Below are 24,574 nucleotides of genomic sequence, written 5' to 3' on the forward strand. Positions count from 1 at the left end.
AGCTGCTGCCTCACAGCGCCAGAGACCCAGGTTCAATCCTGACTTTGGCTGCCATCTAGGTGGAGTTTGCCCATTCTCCCTCTGACCATGTAGGTTTCCTCATGTTCGAACCTTATTATTTATTCTTTTAAACCATTAAAAATCCCAATAGTTTAGGCATATATAGTTTAATAATGTTATAATGTTTGTCATAATGTTTGCTCTACTTTGTGATATTATTATTTTCCAAATGCTTTGCCACCACTCTCTTAATAATGGAATCCACTACTTTCCTCATTCCTGATGTCAGGCTAATTGGTCTTTAGTTCACCATTTTTACTCTCTCTCCTTGCTTAAATAGAGAAGTTACATTTGCTCTTTTTCAATTATCAACTACCCTTCAGCCCACTGAGGCTATGCCAAGCATCAAATGGCCATTAACACTCATCCTACAAGAAACTCATTTTTTCCACATTCTCGTCAAGTCCCCATATATTTAACCATCCATTTTTCCACAGGAAAATTTGCGGTAGCTAACTAACCTACTAATCAATACTTCTTTGGGATGTGGGTGGGAAACGCGAGCACCTAGAAAACCCCCCTTTGATCAAAGGGAGAACGTGCAAACTCCACAAAGATCACTTCCAAACGTCCTTGTGTCAATCCCTCGATGCTGCTTTGATGTTGTTATATTCCGGACGGCAAAATGAATATCAACTTACATACAGGTTGCCTGGATCACGAGAGAGAGGTTTATTACCCAACACTCACTGCTTATATACAACACCAACTCATTAACACATACATGAATATGCAGGAATACATTGCACTGCTCTCTCTTTTTTAAGTATTAAATCTAAGTACACAGTTACAATGTTGTTGTTGTGATACTTGATTTAAACCAGTATTTATGAAATCTTAAATGATAAACATAATATATTTATTTTACATATCTACACATTTTCGTTTTACTTATACATTGAGTTACTTAATTTACAAACCTAATCTGACTACTGGTTTACGGATCCTGCCTGATTGTCAACAGTAACAGGTGTAACAGGTTTAGGTGTTGACTCAACTGTTGGCTTGTTTGGCTCTGTTTTAGTACCCTCACTTTGACCAGATGAATCTGTTTCTTTGTCTCTACTAGCTGAACTTTGTGTTTCAATCACAGTGGTCTTTTCCAACTTACTTTCAGATGAAAACTCAGGGATTAGGACTTTGTATATAAACTTGTGTTTATAGTTTGTTTGGTTGTTTGGTTGTTTGTCTTTTGCACAAAGGTCCGCGAGCATTGCCACTTTCATTTCACTGCACATCTTGTATGTGACAAATAAACTTGACTTGACTTCATGCTCAGTTTTTGGTTCATCTTTGGCTGGAATCATTTGATCAACATGAACACTTTTGATCCTATCTCCAACTTCAACTAAGTATTTTTTTGTTCCACACACTTCCACTATTTTCCCAACATTCCAGTTGTCTCGACTGGACTTGTTGGGAGGACTGAGAACATGAACCTGCTCATCTGGCTTGAAGTACCTCTCCTTTTTGTGGGAGTCAAAATGGTGTTTTTGACAACTGTTTTTGCTCAATTCTCAAGGCCAAATTGGGTTGAACTAGATTTAGGCGTATTCTTAGCCTTCTCTTCACCAACAGTTCTGCAGGTGAGTAACCCGTTGTGTAGTTCTGTACTTCAGCAAGAAACTAGACAAATGATGTTTCATGCTGAGCTTTGAACTACCCTGCAAAACCTGTTTCTTGAGAGCATCTTTGACAACTCTAACAGACCTTTCCGCTGTGCCATTGGAGGCTGGATGGCAAGGGGGAACAAGTTTTACAGCATTCCACTGCATGAACTCTTTGAACCGTTCTGAACGAAACTGAGGCCCGTTATCAGAAACAAGTTCTTCCAGTAAACTATGGCATGCAAAAATGGATCTCAACTCATCTATGGTACTTGACCCCATATGCTTAACCTCAATCTATTTGGAATGACTATCTACTAGTACCAGAAAGTGATCATTACCCTTTTCACAAAAATCTACGAACTCTCTGAAAAGGTCTACTTGGCCATGACCAGGGTTGCAGTGGTTTACTCCGGCAATTTTGGCAGACATTACATTTGCTCACCAGTGACTCAATATGACTGTCAACACCAGGCCAATACACAAAACTTCTGGCAATTGACTTCAGGCTTACTATGCCAGGATGTTTGGCATGAAGTTCATTCATAATTTTGTTTCTCAAAGACTCTGGTACCACCACTCTGTAACCCAACTTAATGCATCCTTGCTCACATCATAATTCATGGCGTCGATTATGGAAAGGCTTCAGCTCTGAGTTCAGAACTGAGTTCAATCCACTGTCGATTTCAGTCCAACCGTTCAATGTCTGTTCATAGACCCACTACAGCACAGTGCCTTTCTTTGTTTCTGCTGCAATTTCTGTTGCAGTCACTGAAAAGTCTTCATCTGTGACTTGCAGTGTGTAGATTGAGTTCTCACTTCCCACATCAGAGTTCTCATGGGGCAACCGGGACAACGGGCTTCTGTACTCCATCTTGGAACACCAACTCATTAACACATACATGAATATGCATGAATGCATCACAGATGCCTTTTAGGAAATTAATTTGTAAACTTTCCCATTTGTCTAGCAGTAGAAAGGTATGAATCAGTAGTCATTTAATTTGGGAACTTTCTTGGGAATGCTCTTTGCTCTAACGAGAATTAACAAACGGTCCTTCATCTTTAGTCAGAGCAATCTGAGAAACTTTACAAATCATGTGTGTTTGAGCTCTGATCCGTTCATGTTTCTACTCATTACGTAGTTACATTACATGCCTGTAATGCATAACTATTCTTGATTGGTATTTTTAATATTGTCCCAGACAAATTCCAGATGTTTATTTCCAGTCAGATGGAGAAATTAAGATTAAAAGAGCAAAAATTAATTAATTGAATTGTTCCATGGGACAGAAGACAGAATGAAAGTGTTGAAGCAATAATTTGATTATCATTTGCCTGAGTATCGTTAATGTATTTGTAATGCCGTAGACTTTAACAGTCATTATACAAAACCCTCTGGGCTTCATGTTATAAAATGCAAGCTGTCCCCAGTTAGTGAACGGTTTTTGTTTAGTCAGATGTCCATGTTGATTTTGTCCATAATTCTAAAAAGACATTAAAAATCGCTCAATATGGTAATCAAAGCTCCGTGATATTGTAATGAATGACTTCAAAAGTGCATATGATTGATAAGAAAGAACAATTGCTAAAAGTGGAGAGCGTGAGAGATAAAAAGAGAGACATTTACACTCATTGAAATGAACATTTATACCATGGCCTGTCCGAAGGGGGGGTGCATTGGGTGCGATCGCACCCCCCTTTTTTCCCCTTAAGAAAAAAGTCACCAAAAAAAAGCAAATCGGAAAAAAAAAAAAATCAACGTTTCCACTTTGTTCTCTCGTCCCCGGGCAGGAGTGGCTGAATCTGAACCCAACGGCTGTAACCCCAACACCAGTCGCTGCTGCGGGGGAGCCCGCTCCCATCGCCTCCCCCCGCCGCCGGGGCACAAGCCATCTTCCCTCCACACCACCCCCGCTGACCCCCCCGGGGCCCACGCCACCCCCACTGGGCTCATGCCACCCCCGCTGGGCCCACGCCACCCCCGCTGAGCCCACGCCATCCCCGCTGGGCCCACGCCACCCCTGCTGACCTCTGCTGGGTCCACGCCACCCTCGCTGACCCCTGCTGGGCCCACACCACCCCCGCTGGGTCCACGCCACTCCCGCTGACCCCCGCTGGGTCTACGCCATCCCCGCTGGGCTCACTCCACTCCTGCTGGGCCCACGCCACCCCCGCTGATCCCCGCTGGGTCCACGCCACCCTCGCTGACCTCCGCTGGGCCCACGCCACCCCCGCTGGGTCCACGCCACCCCCGCTGACCCCTACTAGGTCTACGCCATCCCCGCTGGGCTCACGCCACCCCCGCTGGGCCCACGCCACCCCCACTGACACCCGCTGGGTCCCCGCCACCTCCACGGGGCCCACGCCACCTTCATCCCCCCCCCCGCCCGATTGGCCCCCGTTGGACCCGCGCCACCTTCATCTTCGCCCCCCCCCCGCAAGAAAGAGGGGGGGATGAGAGAGGGGAAGGGAGAGGAGAGAGTCATGGAGAGGGGAGAGAGAAAGGGGGATTATCTTGACTGAGATTGCAAAATTAAGGTAGGTTTTAGAGCTATTATATTTTCTCCTCCATATGAATAATATTAAACAATATCAAATAATATCAAACAACTGGAACTGCTTTCTTTTCGATAACAATACTGAAAAATATGAATTCCATACTTTGTGACATAAATACACATTTTAATGAGATCATTATATACAGATGTAACATTTCCATTTTGAGATCGGGGGGGTGCTGGGGGCAAATATGCGTCAAGCCGATAGCCTAATCATTAAAGAGTTAAAAGATAGCCTAATCGATAAAGCGCTGAGAAGAGGAATCAGAGCTGCCAAGGAAAGATACTCTGAGAAGTTGAGGAGCAAGTTCTCAGCTAGTCCTCATTTTTCTTCAGTTTGGAAGGGCATGCAAGAAATCACCAGCTATAAGAGGAAAGCCCCCGCTCTTTGGACAATCGTCAGCTGACGAACTACCTGAATGAGTATTACTGCAGGCTTGAAAATCAGAAACGTAATCCTGAAACCCCCTCCCCAACAAACACAGCCAGACCCCAGTCTGCAAAGAATAAACCCTGCACCCTCTCCTTCCCATTCACCACTTCACACCTACCTAAGTCAAGACTCCAGTATGAAAAGAGTGGAACCTTTCCCACCCAACCACTTCACACCCACTCACAGCCTGACCTCAGTCTGCAAAGACTGGGCCCTTCTACACCCACCCCACTCCAATCACCACTCCACTCCAATCACCACTTCACACCCAATGACTGCACCTCCACAGACACCTCTGTCAAGCTTCTCAAGTTTGTGGATGACAAAACCCTGATTGGACCAGGATGGGAATCTCTGTACTCTTTTCAGGTTGACATCTTTCCTATAACATGGTGCCCAGAACTGAACACAATATTCTAAACGCGGTCTCACCAACGTCTAATACAACTGCAACATGAGCTCCCAACTTCTATACTCAATACTCTGACTGATGAGGACCAAAGTGCCAAAATACTTTTTGACCACCTGATATACCTGTGACACGACCTTCAAGGAATCATGCAACCATCAACCATTCCTCTGCCCACCTGGCTAATTGATCCAGATCATGCTGCAATCTTTCACAACCATCTTCACTATCTGCAAAACCACTCACTTCTGTATCATCAGCAAACTTGCTAATCTTGCCCTGTTCTGTGACGCTTCAGAGTGCTGGAGTAACTCAGCGGGTCGGGTGAGTATAGAAGTTGGGAGGTCATGTTGCAGTTGCGTAAGAAGTTGGTGAGGTCGCATTCAGAGTACTGTGTTCAGTTCTGGGCACCATGTTATAGGAAAGATGTCATCAAACTGCAAAGGGTACAGTGAAGATTTATGAGGATGTTGCCAGGACTAGAGGGCCAGAGCTATACGGAGAGGTTGAGTAGGCTGGGACTCTATTTCATGGAGCCCAGGAGGCTGAGGGATGATCTAATAGAGGTGTATAAAATCATGATTTTATACACCTCACCAAAGATTTAATAGGAATCTGAGGGGTATGTTTTTCACACAAAGGGTGGTAGGTGTATGGAACAAGCTGCCAGAGGAGGTAGTTGTGGCAGAGACTATTGCAACATTTAAGGAACAGTTAGACAGGTACATGGATAGGACAGGTTCGGAGGGATATGGATCAAACGTGGGCAGGTGGGACTAGTGCAGATGGGACATGCTTGGCCGAAGGGCCTGTTTCCACACTGTATTACCCTTTGACTCTATCTTTCCCTCTCAAACCCATTCTCCTGCCTTCTCCCCATTACCTCTGACACCCCTATCAATCAGGAATCTATCAATCTCCTCCTGAAAAATGTCCAGTGACTTGACCTCCACAGCTGTCTGTGGCAATGAATTCCACAGTTCACCACCCTCTGACTTAAGAAATTCCTGCTCATCTCCTTCCTAAAGGAATATCTTTTAATTCTGAGGCTGTGGCCACTGGTCCTAGACTCTCCCACTAGTGGAAACATCCTCTCCAAATCCACTCCATTCAGGTTTTTACCAGGCTGGGACAGACGGCAACAGCTTCACACCATGTCCCAAAGCTTGCGTCCTGTCCTGCATCACCCAAGGCAGCGGAGACGTTATAGGAGAGGGCAAGCACCGTAACAAAGTAGCTCACGATGGTTTGGGTAACATTCAGGAATGTCTATGCATGGCACATCATGAATATTACTGAAGAACGGTCTTGACCCGAACTATAATCTATACCTTTTCTCCAGAAATGCTGCCTGACCCACTGAGTTACTCCAGCACTCTGTGACATGTCACCTATCCATGTTCTCCACAGATGCTGCCTGACTCACTGAGTTACTCCAGCACTGTGTGATATGTCACCTATCCATGTTCTCCACAGATGCTGCCTGACTCGCTGAGTTACTTCAGCATTCTGTGAAATGTCATCTATTCATATTCTCCGCAGATGCTGCCTGACCCGCTGAGTTACTCCAGCACTTTGTGACTATTTTCCCTTCACCCATCTGCCCAAGCCAACTCTCCCCCCTCCTTTCCTATGTTCCTTTCCACCCATAAACCTCTCTCTGCCTTTACATTTCACTCCTCTTTCAAATCTGCTCTACTTATCTACATGCATTTTTCTTCTTCCCTTTTTAGTCATAGAATGATGCAGTGTGAAAACAGGCCCTTCAGTTCAACTTGCCCACACCGACCGACATGTCCCATCTACACTAGTCCCACTCACACTCGTTTGGTCCATATCCATCTAAATCTGTCCTATCCGTGTACGTGTCCAAATGTCTCTTAAACATTAGGATAGTCCCAGTCTTAACTACCTCCTCTGGCAGCTCGTTACATACACCAAGCACCCTTTGTGTGAAAAAGCTACCTCAGATTCCTGTTAATTTCTGAAATATTGGTCATAAATTTGGTGCAAAAATGCTCCAAAACAAGGCTCAGAATGGATCAGAGAGCATCTAAAACCCCAGAGCTCCCAGGGCCTTTAAGCGGGCCTTGGACCCCGGCATCGAGGGACTTCACGCTTCGCGCTTGTGATGTGTGCAGCGCACACATTATTTCACATTAAGTTTTTTGTAATCCTGTCATGCCACCCCCCTTTTTGAAAAGCTTTGTACGGGCCTGTATACTAAAGTGTTTTGGATTTATTAATATTATGGGAGGTTACAGTATGTATGCATGTCTGTACGTATGTAAGTAAGCTTGTAACCCAAAGATGGCCAGTACAGCATAACCACTTTTCCTCTGCTTGGATCTTTTATCTTAAACCGAGATGTGACGTAAATAGGCGTCTTATCCAATAACCAAATATTCTTGGGATAAGTATGTTAGATCAGCTTTGATCTATGGATTCTCTGTCCATGTGTAAATCTGTCCTGTCCCTCTCATTAGTTGGAGAAAGATGTGGTAAGGATTTTGTTCAATATTCTCCCCCCGCCTCCCCCCCCGCCCCCCAACCAAACCATGAGATCAATAGGCAGTTTACGTACACTTTTTTGTTCTATTCTTCAAATAATTAATAATGAGCCTATACACAGTGCATGGCGGACACAGAAAACAATTGTAGTACACGTTGAATACAGTGAGCAAATATTTGTAATGTAAAGTTAATTTATAACCAGATGGTGCCTGGTTTCTGTCTGATGCCTTCATTTTCATTAGTTGAACTGTGGTTTGTTAAAGTCTCACTGCATGCAGTAAGTTCTATTTACAGTATAGCATGAAATTCAGTGAAAAGCAGAAATCATATTCTAAGTGAATTTGCGGCATAATTGGTCAACAGGAGGTTTTGTTTTTCTTTCCTGGCCATTAATCTGCCAGTGAAAGTTAAAAAAAAATCTTTATTTTGCAACATTAATAGGCACAACAGGAATCAAAGTGTTATTGAATACCACTGAAAATATGGAGTCTTCACTGCTGAACAGCTAAACAGACAAGAGGAGGGAGATATTTATCTCTGGGACCTTCATTCGAGCTCAGCAGGTGTTTGAGTGGTGTTTTCTGAAAGATTTGGGGCCGTGGTTTTCGATCCCTAGTGGCCATAACCTTGCCCAGTTGTGACTAATCCTTAAGGCATGCAGGGAGTATACAGCAAATATGAGTGACTTCAGACATCCAGGAACACAGAGCAATACAATGGAGTGTCTGTCTTCTTTCTGCCCGTGAGGTACGTGAAGAGTTTCAACAGCCGACCCGCCTTCCTTCATTTCATTCAGTCATGAGATGAAGGCAATGTGATGTTGCTGCACTTTCTAAAGTCAGAGATGCAAGTCATTCCTCCAGAAATGCAAATCAGCGCATGGTATTGATACTGTAAAAAAAAGACAATAGGCTGAGAGTGATCCGTTGAACTACTGCTAATGATGAGAACTAGCCTCATCCACCCATAGCTGCTTTCATTTCCAATCTGCGGGCCATTGAGTGTCGCGTCCATTGCAAGGAAAGTGTACTTATAGAAATTCCTACTCCACTGATGCTTGTGCTGGAAAAAAAAACCTCATTAAGCGGAATCTGGATTTACAGAAAATACTTTCTGATCAATTTCATTATGCTGATTTTGATTCTAAAGGTTTAAAAATGTTGTGCACTAGACATGATTGATGTGGAATTTGCATTACAACACAGTAGGTGGTGCTGTAGCTCATTTGGGCATTCCGACTCCAAACAGAGCAATCCCATCAGTTCCATCCCTGCTCATATTTCCTCGTAAAGCCATCATTCTCACACGCCCACTAACTTCTCTTTGATTCTGCTGTTATTTATCTCCACTGAGGAGTATTTTACATAATAAACGTATCAATTAACTTATGACCGTTTGTATGGCTTGGAAAAGGAAATTGGACTACCCAGGCTGCCACAGTGAGAATGTGTAAACTTTACATCAACAGCATCAAGGTGTGAATCCAGCCTGGGTGACTGGAGATATGAGGCACCAGCATGCTGTTTCAAAGCACTCCATTTAGACTCCACCATTAGAGCACAGTCAGGGAGTCACCAGTTATGTTGCCTGAATTTACTGACATCAGAGAGGTAGGTAGTGAGGGTGATCGATTATAGGGAAAATTGGGATGGTATGATGTGATGTGGATTTTTGCAGCTGAATATTTGTTACTTGATAGCAGAAAGAACTACAGGCATTTCCAAGATACACACAATTGCTGGGGAAACTCAGCGGGTGCAGCAGCATCTATGGAGCGAAGGAAATAGGCGACGTTTCGGGCCGAAACCCTTCTTCAGACTGATGGGGGGTGGGGAAAGAAAGAAGGAAAGGGGAGGAGGAGGAGGAGCCCGAGGGCGGGCGGATGGGAGGGTGGGAGGAGACAGCTAGAGGGTTAAGGAAGGGGAGGAGACAGCACGGGCTAGCCAAATTGGGAGAATTCAATGTTAATGCCATAAGGACGCAAGGACCCCAGACGGAATATGAGGTGCTGTTCCTCCAATTTCCGCTGTTGCTCACTCTGGCAATGGAGGAGACCCAGGACAGAGAGGTCGGATTGGGAATGGGAGGGGGAGTTGAAGTGCTGAGCCACCGGGAGGTCAGGTAGGTTATTGCGGACTGAGCGGAGGTGTTCGGCGAAATGATCGCCCAACCTACGCTTGGTCTCACCGATGTAAATGAGCTGACATCTAGAGCAGCGGATGCAGTAGATGAGGTTGGAAACTTCCAATACGTTGGTGTATGAAGAAAGTAACAAAAATAACATTTTCTAATGAAAATTTATTTTGTATTTGGATTAATTTATAATATTTATTGATATTTTCATTTTTAATATAAACTTGCAATATCGTCTCGGGGTGTATTTTATATTTGTGCCCATTTTACTGGGAAAAAAAATTAATATGAAGAATAATTTACTTCCAATTTACACATCATCATTTATAAATCTTAATCAATCTGTTTTCTGGATTATGATTATATACTGAACGCAAAAACCATGTAATTTACCATCCTGGGAGTGTAGAATTTACCCAAGAGGTTATGTTTTAAATCATTGTTTTGAGGGAAAATTCCTTTGAATAGTATTGTTTAAGCCATGGTTCTTGTAAAAGTCACTCACAATGACAGGCATTACATTTTGCTGTTAAGTTACACTTAATTTAGACATGGTATTGAATTTTATAAAAAATAATTTTGAAACAAATACTCTGTCATTAGTGCTGGAGCTGATTCTGGCCGGCCGGTATTTTGCAGTGCACTTATGCAATTGACTCTGTACATAAATGGAGCACCTTGTGGTTCTGATTTGTTAATTGGAGAGAATTCCTATTCTCTGCCAATGTTCTCTACCAATGTTCTCTCCTGATTTTCACAGTGGCTGCAGCAGAGAGAACACAAGTAGTCCTTTGATTTTCTTTCCAGAAGGTATTTATCATGGATCATTCACTTTGCATTCACCCTTACAATTTCTGGAACTATTGTTTGCTTCCTGCAGCCTTGTTGGCTGTGAAGGCATTGAAAAACACAACATTACTGAGGGGGGAGGGGTGGGGGGGGGGGAAGGTGGGGCAACAGTCACAATGTCTCCATTCCACACATCCCTGAAGCAGGGGGATATGTGCACAGACATGTTCTTATGTCACTCTTTAATGCAATGGATTTCCTTGCACAGAGTTTCTGTGAATAACAGTGGTCTGTGGTCTTTTCATTTTACTTACCATCTCTCGAGATGCACTCTTGAATCAACACGTTCCTGGCGAACAGGCATTTTGTGTAAATTCCATCAGTCGCCTCCATAGGTCTGGAAGCTCAGGCCGAATTGTAGTTGGGATGTAGCATCTCCTGCTTGTTCCGGAAGATGGTAGGGTTCTGGTGGGTGAGCTAGTTCTGGTGGTCTGCCATCTTCAGTATTCCTCTTGCTGAAATCACTATAATTCAGTGAGATCTCTGCCAAGATGGAACAAAATGTACATATGTATAGGCGGCAAAGACGAAGATGTGTAAAATTGGTTAATATAATTTCTAATTTCACAGTTTAATCACCTGGTAATCACCGCCTTTGGAGTACTACCAGCTATAAGATCTTTGACTACCAGTGTCCTTGACAGAAATAGGAAACAAGGGAATTAGATGGGGGAAGGTAATTTGAAATGCTACACAATGAAGTTGCCTTTCTATTTCCTTTTTATAACAACTTCAAAGAGGACCTAATTAGGGCAGCCTTAATCCATCTGCGGTAAACTGGATCATTCACTTTGCAGCTGACTTGTCTCTCTAAAAAAGAATGCTCTTGCTATTTTGGTAAATTATCTCAGTGTTCTGTATGATTAGTTCGTTGATAAACATTTCTGGCTTTTCTAGTCGGGCAACCTAAAATGAATCAGAGTTTCTCACAAACTGAAACCTAACACTGAAACTGCAAAATGTACTGATTAGTTTAAAATTAGCTTGTTGTGCAGATATTTATCTGCTCTGTGAACCTGGGATAATAAAAGGATTATGGAAACGTCCCTCTGCAAATTAACTGAAGTTTCATTTATGAGCTAAGAATATGTAAAATTCTGTCGTGGAAAACTGGGCCATTCATCTTTGGAATTGTTCTCCCAATGAGTTATCTGTTTATGAATGGTGAGCATAGTAATTATCCTCGTCTTTCTTGATATCAGGTTTTTTTCTCTACAGATTTTTCTATGAGGTAATTTTTCTGATTAACTTTTTTAAATATCTTTATTTAATTTTTGTTTGATTCAATTTGACATGTTTGAGATTGCTTTTGAGTTTGTTCATAAAAAAACCCCATAAGACTCTAAATTCTTTCTGTATCCTATTTCTGAGCCTTGAATCTTTCAAATTGTTGTCTGTTTTTGTCAGGTACTTGATTGACCTTTAAATGCAGAATTTTATAAAACCCTTGGGAAGGTAAAATATCCTTGCCAAATGCATTTGTTTCTTCTCTGCATAATCATGGTAGCTATGCATTAAACAGTAGATGTGTCTCTCTGAATCATATGTATATTTTGTTTTAGAACGTAGAATAAGAATAGCATAAGAATTGGCCCTTTGGCTCACATGTCTGTGCAGAACATGACACCAAGACCAGCACTTATTTGTCTGCACGTAATCCATATCCAATTTCTATTCGGCATTATTCCAATTTGTCATGAAGCATATTTTGCTAAATTGGCTCCTCATCTGGACAGACTTTATTTTTTTTCTTAATTTGTGTTGGATTAGTTCAGGGCTTGAAATTAACGGTTGCCCGGGTGTCAATGGCGACCTAAAATCCTGCCGGGCAATCTAAAACCCGTGCCATTTTGCCTGGCTTGGCAAACACCTATCGTTCAACTCTGAGCAGGCCCCTCTCTATCTCTCTCTCTGTCACTCTCCGTCTCCGCCCGGGCCACCAGTTCTCCACACTCCGCTCTCCGCCTGCTCCTCATCCGCCGGCCGCCTTGCACATGTGCACTGCCACGGCCTGCACATCCTCCCCCTGCAGATGAGCACAACCACGGCCAGCGCATCATCTGCCGTGGTTGTGTGCATGTGCCGCCCTGCACATGCGCACTGCCACGGCAACTGGTCGGCGCCAGGCACTTTCTCCCTCCCTTTGCATTGTGGGAGATCTGGCCACCTTTGCTGTCCGGTCGCCGCCTCGCCGCGACCGCTGAAAACCAACACAGAATCACTCCCTGGAGCTGGAGTAACTCCCTGGAGTAACTCTTGCTTCGTGGTTTCCTGGTCCTCCAAACATATTCCAAATGGAATTTAAACTGGAGTGGACCATCCACCACCAAACTCTAAACTCTGAAAAATAACAGCCTATTGCACTTTACCTGTTTATTTATTGTGTATATGTATGGTATATGGTATATAGACATACTGAACTTTTATCTCCTGTTCTGTATTATGTTTACATATTCTGTTGTGCTGCAGCAAGCATGAATTTCATTGTCCTATCCTGGACACATGACAATAAAACTCTCTTGACTTGGACTTAAGGGGTGTAAACTACCCAAGCAAAATATGAGGTGCTGTTCCTCCAATTTGTGGTGGGCCTCACTCTGGCCATGGAGGAGGCCCAGGACAGAAAGGTCGGATTCGGAATGGGAGTGGGAATTGAAGTGTTGAGCCACCGGGAGATCAGGTTGGTTATTGCGAACTGAGTGGAGGTGTTGTGCGAAGCGATCGCCAAGCCTGCGCTTTGTCCCACCGAGGTTGATCATACGCTGAATAATCCAACCACATTTTTGTTTGGAAGTGGAAAGAAATAATAGAAATTACATTAATTTGAAATGTGTAAAAAGAATTGAGACACTTTATATACTTTATTATAATTTTGCTGCATGTCATTGTGGTATATATCATAGCTTGATTGGTGAATACGTTTACTTTGTGACTTTATTTGAAGCAGAAATAATATGTGAATGCTTCATTGAGCATAACTCCGACTGGTAACTGCGCACTTCGTCCGAGCACATTATCGCACACATCATGCAAACCGTCTTAAATGACCACCTAAACTGTCTTTCAGCAACCTAAAAAGCTGCCGAAGTTGCCCGGCTGGCAACAGCAAAAAAAAGTTCAATGGTGTGGAGGTAGAAAAGCTGGAAGGATGGTTCTTACAGAGAGCATTGGAGAAAGAAGTGCTTTCAAGATTTTTGTGGGAGTTGGAATTACAGTGGGCTTTGTTGGCGGTCTATTACTCTTGATGAAGATAGAACAATTGAGGAAAGGAGCATGTAAAAGCAAGATTTTGTTATAGAGATACAGTGCAGAAACAGGCCATTTGGCCTACCGAGCCCGTGTCAACCAATGATCCCTGCACACTAGCACCATCCCACACACCAGGGGCAATTTACAATCTTTTTTTGACCGAAGCCAATTAACTTACAAACCTGTACATCTTTGGAGTGTGGAAGGTAACCGGAGCACCCGGGGAAAACCCACGCGGGCACGGGGAGAACGTACAAACTCCGTAAAGTTAGCACCCGACAGGATCCTGCCCGAATTGTGATTTACTCAATATTAGGTCTCTGCTGTGATATTTAGGTCTTGGTCTTGGTCATCATTGCCTAGTGCTGTCTTATTCATTCTCTCAAACACTCTTTTCTTTATCCTCCTTAATGACTCTTTCTGTTCCAGATGCTTGGCCCAGCAAATAGAGAAGCAGTTTGTCGAAGGCATCAGCACAAAAAAGAAGGGTGCACACCCAAATCAGTGACCATCAGAGAGATAGAAAAGTGTACTCTCTGTCGAGGGCAGTCGGACAGTCAGTGTGGAACTGCTCCGAGGCTGTATCAAGGCATGTGTTAAGGCCATATCTCCCCTGACCTGGCTGTGAGAAGGAGTGAAGCAATCTCAATCACTAGTGTAGAGTTCCGCTCCACTTGATTTATGAAGTATGATGGTTCAGAAAGGGCCAAACTGCTCCACCACCAAGGGCCACAGGATGTACTTTGCCCTCAGCCCTGAACCAAGCCACCCATTTTACACATGTACTTCTCTGATATCAGTTGGAGGCAGTTAGGTGACATCTTAGTTTCCCCTCCCCCACTCCCCCATACCTTGCTGTGTGCTAGTGCGTTATATCCATGTACTTGCATGCAATTAGTTGTGATTTTGGATTATTTGTGTTTCATTAGAGGCAAGTCTAGAATCTGCAATATTTTGTACCTGGTATAAATAGTCCCTTGGTACACAAAAATGCTGGAGAAACTCAGCGGGTGCAGCAGCATCTATGGAGCGAAGGAACGATGGAGCATCTATGGAGCGATGGAGCATCTATGGAGCGATGGAGCCATAGATGCTGCTGCACCCGCTGAGTTTCTCCAGCATTTTTGTGTACCTTCGATCTTCCAGCATCTGCAGTTCCTTCTTGAACACATAAATAGTCCCTTATTCCTTTAGTTATAGAATAAGTACCATATAAACTGCAACATGCCACTTATTCATCTAATTTTATCTTGGATTGGTTAAAGTAACTTGATGGAATTTATCCACAAGTGCGGTAAACTCTGGACTGAAATATTGGTTTGATTATTGTTCTTAGTGCTGTGTTTTTCATCATTTTCTTTGGTGCTTACTTTTACATGGACAAACAGTTTCTCGTGGGGGTGATTTTCTTCACTCCATAATTCCTTTGTGATGTCTGTACAGTAATGCAAGTTATAGATTGAGATTCAATTCTATTTGTATTGCTCAGTAGACTGGGAATTGATTCATCTGCTGCATTGCTGAAAATTGACGGGTTTTTATGACCATGGAACAGTATAGCACAGGAACAGGCCACAACATATTTGCCGAACATGTTGCCAAGTCTATCTCTTTTTTTTACTCCATTATCTCCATCTACGCTTCCTCATCCCCAAAAATAGATTAGTCACAGGATTAGGGCAGGCATTTAGACTCAAATATTTATCTCAGATCTCAGACTTGATTTTGATACACTTGGGGACATTTGGTATTTCTCATAAGATTGTAGTGTGTAAGTTCCACAGGTATTTCCTCTTTTACACAAAGAAATACATTTTTTCAAAAACTAGGATTTTGTCTATTCCCTGTCTGTCTCTTTTGCCCTCTCTGGTTTTCTTTCTGGCTCTCTTTCCATCTCTGAGTTTCCTTTCCTTGATTTTCAACAATATAATGCATATAATCTGTGACGAATTAAGCTATTTGAACTATTGTTAAAATTAAACTATTATGAACTAATTGAATTACTCAGGCAAAATTGATAACAACAGAATTTTGATCGGGAACTGAAGAACCACGTAAAAGTTACCTTGGAAATTGGCAAGCGGGGAAAGAAGCTGTCTTTGAAACAAAAACAGTCCAGAGGGAGAAATCTATTTCCATGTAACCGCCCTGCAGTAATCGGACACCATTGTTGCTTAACGCAGCTGCTACTTTAACTGTGGGTGGCCACTGAAATTGACCAGCAGTTGTTTCTACTGACACTTGCACAATGATACTCTGTTAAACAACGTAACGTGTAGCCTTTAGTATTTTTGGCTTGCAGTAATAAAAATTAACTTATTGCTACAGCTGGTGGCGGTACAATGGCGCAGCGGTAGATTTGCTGCCTTACAACGGCAGATTCTGGGGTCGACCCTGATTACAGGTGCTGTGTGAATGGAGTTTGCACATTCTCCCTGTGACTGTGCGTTACAAGGGAACAGGTTCAAGGATCTGACTAGCAGAACATAAAACGGTTCACTCGTCTGTTTAGTTACAAATCAGTTTTATTGGCAAGAGAGAACAAAAACAATACTCCTTTTGGTATGCGCGGGGTCTGTTTTACAGCAGCACACCTCTCCCTCTCACTCTGCCTCCGTCTGCGGCGCTGATTGCGACTCAGCCCGCCGGTGAACCCCTCTCGTATATAAACTCACTTACGGCTTCCTTGCGCCTGCCTTTATACAGGTAAGAAATCAGCCGTTGAAATAACCGCCGATAAGTCCTGGCCAATAGTACTGCTCCCAAATTCAAACTATAACCAATGGCAGGGGATTGCATCCGAGCGAGGCCCCCCCCGACACACAGCGCTGCCAGTTTGGTGCACCAAGGTTTAAACAGAGCGTTGTCGGCTTAGCGCATGGGAATTTAAACAAGGAGCTGCAGGCTGTAGCGCTATGGATTCTAAATATAGCGCTAACGGCCGCAGGGCTAGGGTCTTTAAACATAGCGCTGGGGGCTTTGAACATAGTTCTGTGGCCACAGCGCTATGAGTCACAGACTATTTGAGCAAAATTCTCGTGTAACATTCCACCCCTCGAACAGCCTGGTTACCATCACATCCGGGCTGCAGGCGTTACCTCGTCACATCCGGCCCGTAGGAGTTACCTCATTACATCCAGCCCACAGGCTGTAGTAAAGTCCACGAGGTCGTGAAGCCAATCCGCACATACAACATCGTAATATTATGGCCAACAACAATGGTTAGTTCCCAGTGCACCAATGTTGTCCATCATCCTCCCGAGGGATACTGTTCTCCAACCCTTCGAATCTTTCTAAGGCTTCCTGGATGTGGTCAGCGAGGTTGGTGATATTCTATTTTACCCCACTCAGGATCAAACCAGTCACCAAGTCTGTATGACCACCCATGGTACAGATTAACTTGTTTTATTGGAGGTCCCAAACCTTGATGCCTTTATCAAAACCACCAGAAATAATTTGATCGCTTGTGTCATTAAACGTTGGTACGTGTTTTGAAACATATGGCTTGCGGCCTTCTTCCGAATGTCCCATAGCTTCACTGTTTCGTCATTTCTTCCTATACAGACCAACTGTGGTCCCCATTGGGTTGGATAACATCAATTCTCTTGATTCTTTCACCCATTTCATGGTCCCACACTGCTACAGTTTTGTCTGTTGATGCTGGAAAAAGCATGCTGGCATCTGTGTTATAATGCAATTCCATTGTTGCTCCACTGTGACCTTCCAATGTAGCATAATTATCGCAGTTGCCATATATATTCCTAAACAATATGAGTGATCAAATCTTGCAGATGCCATTGTTGATCCATTTGAGTGAAAAACTATAAACTTCTCTCTCGTAACCCGTTAAAAGCATTCGAGGAGCTTGAAGACTCGAGGTTCTTGGTCCCACCTGCAGCACGGCCTGCTGCGGGATCCCCTGCACTGAGGGCAGCAGTTTGTTGCGGGGGTGCTTGGCCTGCAACGCCATTTTCTATTCTATTCATCAGATCCTGCCGACTACGCCAAATGTTACAAGGGAACGGGTTCAAGGATCTGACTAGTAGAACAGAAAAAAGCTCACTTGCCTGTTTCGTTACAAATCAATTTTATTGGCAAGAGAGAACAAAAACGATACTTGTGGGGTCCATTTTACAGCAGAACACCTCTTTCTCTCTAGCGATGCGACCGGTGGCGCTATAGGCTTTAAACATAGCGCTATGGCCACAGCGCTATGGGTCACAGACTGTTCGGGTAAAATTCTCATATAATATCGTGTGGGTTTTACCCCGGGTGCTTCAGTTTCCTCCCACACTCCAAAAACCTACAGGTTTGTAGGTTAATTGGCTTCAGCAAGTTGTAAAATTGTCCCTAGTGTGTAGGATAGTGTTAGTGTATGGAGTGATCTCTGGTCAGCTGGGCCTCAGTGGGGCAAAAAGCCTGTTTCCGCACTCTATCTCTAAAGTCTAAAAAGTTTATTGAAAAGACCTTTATCTTTGAAAATACTGCAGAAAACATAACTTTGTTACTGTGAGTCTTATACGCTCTAGCACCAACCACTTTCCCCTATTTACACATTTGTTTTTATAACACAATTTTCTAATTAGGAATGCAATAATCCCGTTATTGCAGAGAGTAAAGTCCGCAGGCGATCCCAAGCAAGGGTTGGAGCGATCCCAAGCAAGGGATCAACTCCGATGTTAAATCCATGCCCCGCGATGGGGCCCAAGGTCAGTCCGAGGATGCCTCCAGCTCCATCGATGGTAGGCCGCAGAGCGACCGGAGAATGCGATCTGAAAATTAATCGCACCTCCGGCAAGGTATTCATTTGTATTCATTTCAGACAATTTGCAGAGATGCCTGGATGAGATGAGATAATTCCCCGAAGGATGCAACTATATTCTTTATAGGGATATCTATATGAGATAGACACAAAAAGCTGGAGTAACTCAGCGGGACAGGCAGCATCTCTGGAGAGAAGGAATGGGTGACGTTTCGGGTCGAGGCCCTTCTTCAGACTATCCCATATCTATATGGGATAGTTGTGCTCTTGGCAGCTGGTCTCATTGCAGGTCAGACAGGGACTTGGGTGCACATGGCCTGCGGTGTTTTCACCTTATTAGTAGGTGCAGTGCAGTGATAATACTGATAGTACTGATAATAATATATTAAAAGTATACTTTTGCAGAATCCTGCTTTCCTGTTAATAATGTGAAAATTATCACTTCTCTTAAATAAAATGGTATTAGAAAACAAACCACGATGATCAAATATTACTACTGATTTTTATTTTGTTTGATAGTGATAACATTACTTCAAAAAGATTTGCTGTGTAAAATCAGCTGGTAATCAGTAACATTGCTGACTGTCGATGTAGGGGCACAGAAAGTACCTTATCCAGGAAATGCACTAAAAGCTTTAATGTCTCTCTTGGCAGCTTTTAAATAATCCATTAAATCCATCAATATGAGCTGTGTTGTGCTCCAATGAGAGAGGCCTGTGATCAATAAAACACTTTGCATACCCATTTATTGGAGGGCTGTCCCTATTCTAATTTATGAGAACGGATAATAGAGCTGTATGAAAGGTGTTGGTATATTCCGTGCAGCCGTTGTGGCCAGTGTCCAGATTCTGTGGACAGACAATGAGTTCCTTCCTCCATGGTAGAGCAGAGTGGTCAAACTGCATTGAAGATGAGGAACAGCTTCTTTTGTTGCTCGGTAGAAAGCAGACTTTACCTGACCCCTAAACCCCTGGCAAGGTCTTTTGTCTTGTGTGGATATGATCAAAGTGGCAGTTGACAGTGGGTGATGCAGGGCTAATTGGGATGTTGAAGCTTGTTTGGGTGAGAGGCATTGTGTCGGATCGGTTTATGAGAATTGCATGGGGATTGTGGTGCTGCTTGTCATTGTCAGCCTCCGCTCTGATGCTTTGCTGATTTGCACACTGAAACGCTGCTACTGGGTGTGCATGTTTGCTTCAAAGATTTTCTCCTAAAATAGAGATGAAGGAATTGTGAATAAAGTTTTGCGATTGCCAGTTGGTGTTATTAGCAGGCCTCTTTTTATTTAGCATGTGAAAATGGGGCATTTTATTTGTGGTATATTTTATAGCTGGGCAGGAAACTGCTTCATTTGATGTTTTTTTTTAATCCAAATCCAAATTCTTTCTGTGAAATGTGCAGTGCAGAATTCCATAACCAACTATAATGAGGTTAATCAGAATAACGGTGTAAGGAATAGCGTTGTCTAAAGTTGAAAGTGCTGAGTTTCTGCAAAAGAGATGCTGATCTGAAACAATTTAGAATCTTTGTACCGTGTGAATGAACTGCAGACAAAGGAGTTTCTGATTTCATAAGTATTCAAAAAAATGTTTTTTAAGCATTTGAATATGGTTGTGTTTATAGCAAAACGGGAACATTTTGACATGTCCAATTTATAGTAAGAAAGCAGCATTGAAATGTAATTCTACAAAACAGGATTGTTTATTTGTAAGATACAACCCTGCTGGACTGTAGTATAATTGTATTAACTCAGAATTGGTGCTTAATAACTGGAGAATGCAGAACAAAGGCATATCTGTGTGTGTGAAGGTGCTTTGCCTATTTGCGGCAGCAGAGTGCATTATTGCTTACATTAAGAGGGTTGAAGGGTAGGAGGTACAATCAAAACAACGACTTGGTTTCTTCTGCCTTGTTTTCTAAAACAAGAATATGCTTCTAATGATCACAAGCTTGTATGCTTACTTTTAATTTGATGGTATCCACAAGCATATTTGTCCATGGCCTGTTGTTGAGGCAGTTGTTGAGGGTTGGTGCTGCAGTCTTTGCTGTTGTATGCTGATCATTGATTTGCTATTTTATTCTTTCATGGAGCAGAGAAGATCTTGGGCAAAGGAAGGGATATTTACTGGACTAATTAATATAAGTGCTCTGAATAAATATTGTGATGGATTTTCTTGGCTTATTTGAAGTTCAGGAGAAAAACAGCATCAGCTATTGGGAGAATCAGAATTAATTACAAGCGATCAATTTTCTAATTAGATTAACTGACAGCATGCATAATGTTAGTGAAGTTTTTTTCTGACTGTACAGGGAGTGGTATGGAGATCATGCAGTATTTTGTGGATTTACATTTTTTCACACTTACCCTTGAGACCATTTGATATAATCTTGTCCTGTTTTTTTAAAATTATTTTGTTATTAATTCTTTGAAGAGGAGTTAAAACTTGTTTTTAATAGGCATCACAGTTAAGGTTATAAATTGCTATTCTTCTGCATTGGTTCTTATTTGTGAATATTTTTTTTCTGTTTAGACAGGAATCCAACACTACCTGTATGTATTATAACTCAGCAAGTTAGCGTTGAATGTGCTCAACTGGTCAGCCAGTATTTGTGGTGAGAGAAAGGTAGAATTAGTTATAACTGTTGTCAGACTAGCAGAAGTCTATTGTGCTTGATAAGATCTTCAAAACAATTTTGATTTTCTTGAATGGTGGCAGATATGTATGCTGGTTTGGATGTGTGGGAATGGAATTGGCATAAATATTAGTCAGTTTTGTCTTTTTTTAATGGCAAATTTTGTCACAATTGAGCTAGAACAACTATAGCTCTGGGCCTTGAAATTTAATCTGCGGTACATACCATTCTGTGTTTCACTAGTTAGGTTGCTAAATGCTCTGTCTGGTTTGATAATGAGGCTGTTGCTGGAAAATGAAGCTGTGTGAATGAATGCTGAGTGGGGTCAAGATCGGGCATTGTAAGGTTGGATGGTCTGTCTCACATTTTAAGATCTTGGAAGAAAAAACGCTGTTTGGATTAATTAAAACAAGCCAGATTTAAGGCAAAAAATTGTACTTTGTTTGAGTGTGGTTGTCTTGAAAGAAAATAGGCAGATTCTTAACTGTTAAAGCTTCCTGATAAATAGCATGGCTGAAGTATGATCCTAGAAACGTAATTGTGACCAATCTTTGAATGTGTGGGAACACAAGGCAAATTTGATCATTGCCTGAAGACGAAGTCAGCATCTTCAAAGTAGGAAGTACCTGAAGAGATACAAGTGAAAGATTGAAAATAGCAGATTTTTGTATAACATGTGTTGATCCACCTTTAATTTGACAATTAAAAACAAATTGTTGGTTTATGTAGGTGGAGCTGCTGGTTTTGCTTCATGTTTTAGATGTACCCAATCACTCAATTGAAATAATATAATCAGACCTTCTGAGATTTGTATTACTAAGAAATTAGTTGAAGGAGATGAACTAAATATTTTTTTCCTTCTTTCAGCTTAATGTTTATATAGACAGTGGATTGTTAACAAAATGGTGCAGATCTGCATAACTGTCTAAGTTGTGGTTCTGAAGAGAACAGATTTTCAGTAATGACGATTTGGTATTTGTACAAACCTATAAATAAGCTGATTCATCATTGCTTGGAAGAAGAACCTAAATCTCAATTGCCTAATACTCTACCATGTACTGTAATTTGTCACATCACAGTGGTTGTAACTTGCATTTATTTGCATCACCAGCCACTCTTTGCATCGGCGGGCCAGCCTCACCTTGGTGCCAACTCGGTGCCAATGCAGTCATGCTCGATAACATCTCCCTTGTCAACGCTAGTGTTTTCATTTTGTCACCAATGTACAGTACAGTCTTCCGGCGAGTATGGCTGTCTCGGAGACCAGCCAAGTCCCAGCTCTCCTTTCAGCACTAATGGTAAGTTGGTGGAGTTTCGCAAGTTTGCGTTTCAAAGCTTACATGTTCAGTATCCCAAACACATTGCTTGACTATAGACACAAAATGCTGGAGTAACTCAATGGGTCAGGCAGCGTCTCTGGAGAGAAAAAATAGGTGACGTGTCGGGTTGAGACCCTTCTTCAGACTGAGAGTCGAGGGAGAGGGAAACCAGAGATATGAAACGGTACAGAACAAATCAGAGCTGGCACGGATGACAAAGGAAAAGTGGAGCCCACAATGGTCCATTGTTGGCTGTGGAAGAGGTGATAATGAAGGGACGATTAGGGAGGGGGAGGGATTTTTTTCTCTAGAGATGTTGTCTGACCCACTGAGTTACTCCAGCATCATCTGTTTATCATCAGTGTAAACCAGCATCTGCAGTATTTTTCCTGCACACATTACTTGACTAGGAGGGTTGTTGCAGTGTGACAATTGCTTGCACTCCAGTTCCTCATGCTTTCCAAAGTATTTCCTTGCTAGAAAATGATGGAGATGAGAGAGGTTGTAATTGCAATAGGTAGACAAAAATGCTGGAGAAACACAGCGGGTGAGGCAGCATCTATGGAGAGAAGGAATAGGCGACATTTCGGGTCGAGACCCTTCGCCTGAAGAAGGGTCTCCACCCGAAACGTCGCCTATTCCTTCTCTCCATAGATGTTGTCTCACCCGCTGGGTTTCTCCAGCATTTTTGTCTAACTTAGATATTTCCAGCATCTGCAGTTCTTTCTTAAACACTTGTAATTGCAATAGGTCACTTGATTGTGCAACGGATATTTAGTGAGAGATTTGATGTTTATAGAGTAGCAGTTCAGGTTAACCACTGGCATCCGGTCCAAATCATGATAGAAATGGATGGAATAGGCAGATCAAAAGAATCATGATTTAAATTATTTCATTCATTTTAAAATGCAAGATTTTTGTTTAACATGCACTATTTTGTTTTGATATTTAAAACAAAAACTTTTGTATCATTAATATTTGAAGCAAATCATCCTTTACTTCAGGGGAAATACAAACCTTGTTTGAACGTCTGGATTTTTTTCAATTCAGATACTTCAATTCCCAGTTCAAAACCAAACTGTTGGTTTACCGTTGGAGTTTGTAATGACTTCCGTAAAATGCCCAGAATTCACTTATCAGTATGAGTCAGGTGTGAATGCCTCCACTGCAGTCAGATGTTAAGATTTCCATTAAGTCGACTGATGAGTGCTTCCCTGCATACCTACACCCCCATCCCTCCCTCCCACAAGTCCTCTTGTTCCATTCAATTTCAGTTTTTACGTCTAAAGATACAGATTATGAATTGCCTGAGCTACATTTTATTGAACTATTTAATACAGGTTACTTTGTCAGGTCAAGTGAACCTAGGGTCATCTTGAGCTTACCCTGTGCACCAAATGTGCATGTACAATTCAGAAATCAAAAAAGGCATGAAATGCATAGCCATGTGTCTTATGCATGGGCACACTGCGGCGGGTATATTCAATGATGAACCATGGACTACGTACATTGATTGAACTCTGCTCATCTAACAGCAGTCTAAACAATTTCATTCCAATGGCCCATGTACTTATTGATTTACTGGCGTGTTCAGTTTGAATCCCTGAGATGGGATATTATTGTCTCACTACTGGTTAAAGAAAGGAGTACAGGTATAAGCATTTTCACAGAATCAGAATTATAAAAGTCAAGATGGGAAGGGTTGTTCATTCATTTGTTGTACATGGAATACTCCTCTTGCAGTGAGGCTAAAGAGTGATAATTATCTTGTTTTCTGCTCTATCTCGTAGAATTCTAATTACGAGTTTTCTATAATTTGTCTCCAGGAAATGAGCTTGTTGTTTCACCCATATATATTGATGTAACTTTGAGCATAACTTTAAATATACTATAATAACAATTTTAAAATAAAATATTAAAACTATAAACTATGTTCAACCTATTCAGAGGGTGGCTGATTACCACTTAAGACAAAAGTCTTAATAAAATGACGATTTATAAAATAATAACCATGAGAAATACCAATATTTACAGCAATAGACAA

At 42.2% G+C, this 24,574-nt stretch overlaps 1 protein-coding gene and 1 pseudogene across 10 annotated transcripts in view; one reads left to right on the plus strand and one right to left on the minus strand.

Annotated features, from left to right (window-relative positions):
• Positions 1-24,574, plus strand: part of rasal2 (RAS protein activator like 2) — a 351,759-nt gene that overhangs the window by 185,218 nt on the left and 141,967 nt on the right. Inside the window, exons 1-2 of one of the 10 annotated variants that reach the window (XM_033028399.1) lie at positions 19,443-19,514; positions 22,323-22,509. The exons of 7 other annotated variants lie outside the window; for them this stretch is intronic. In XM_033028399.1, coding sequence (XP_032884290.1) covers positions 19,455-19,514; positions 22,323-22,509 — 247 coding nt within the window. In that variant the 5' untranslated portion in view covers positions 19,443-19,454. Of the gene's footprint in view, positions 1-19,407; positions 19,515-21,586; positions 22,510-24,574 lie in introns of those variants that run through there. 2 more of the 10 variants (XM_033028401.1, XM_033028396.1) reach the window with 2 other exon arrangements.
• LOC116977711 lies at positions 16,910-17,771 on the minus strand (annotated as a pseudogene).

This window comes from Amblyraja radiata, chromosome 10 (genome assembly GCF_010909765.2).
Source record: "Amblyraja radiata isolate CabotCenter1 chromosome 10, sAmbRad1.1.pri, whole genome shotgun sequence".
Taxonomy (NCBI): domain Eukaryota; kingdom Metazoa; phylum Chordata; class Chondrichthyes; order Rajiformes; family Rajidae; genus Amblyraja; species Amblyraja radiata.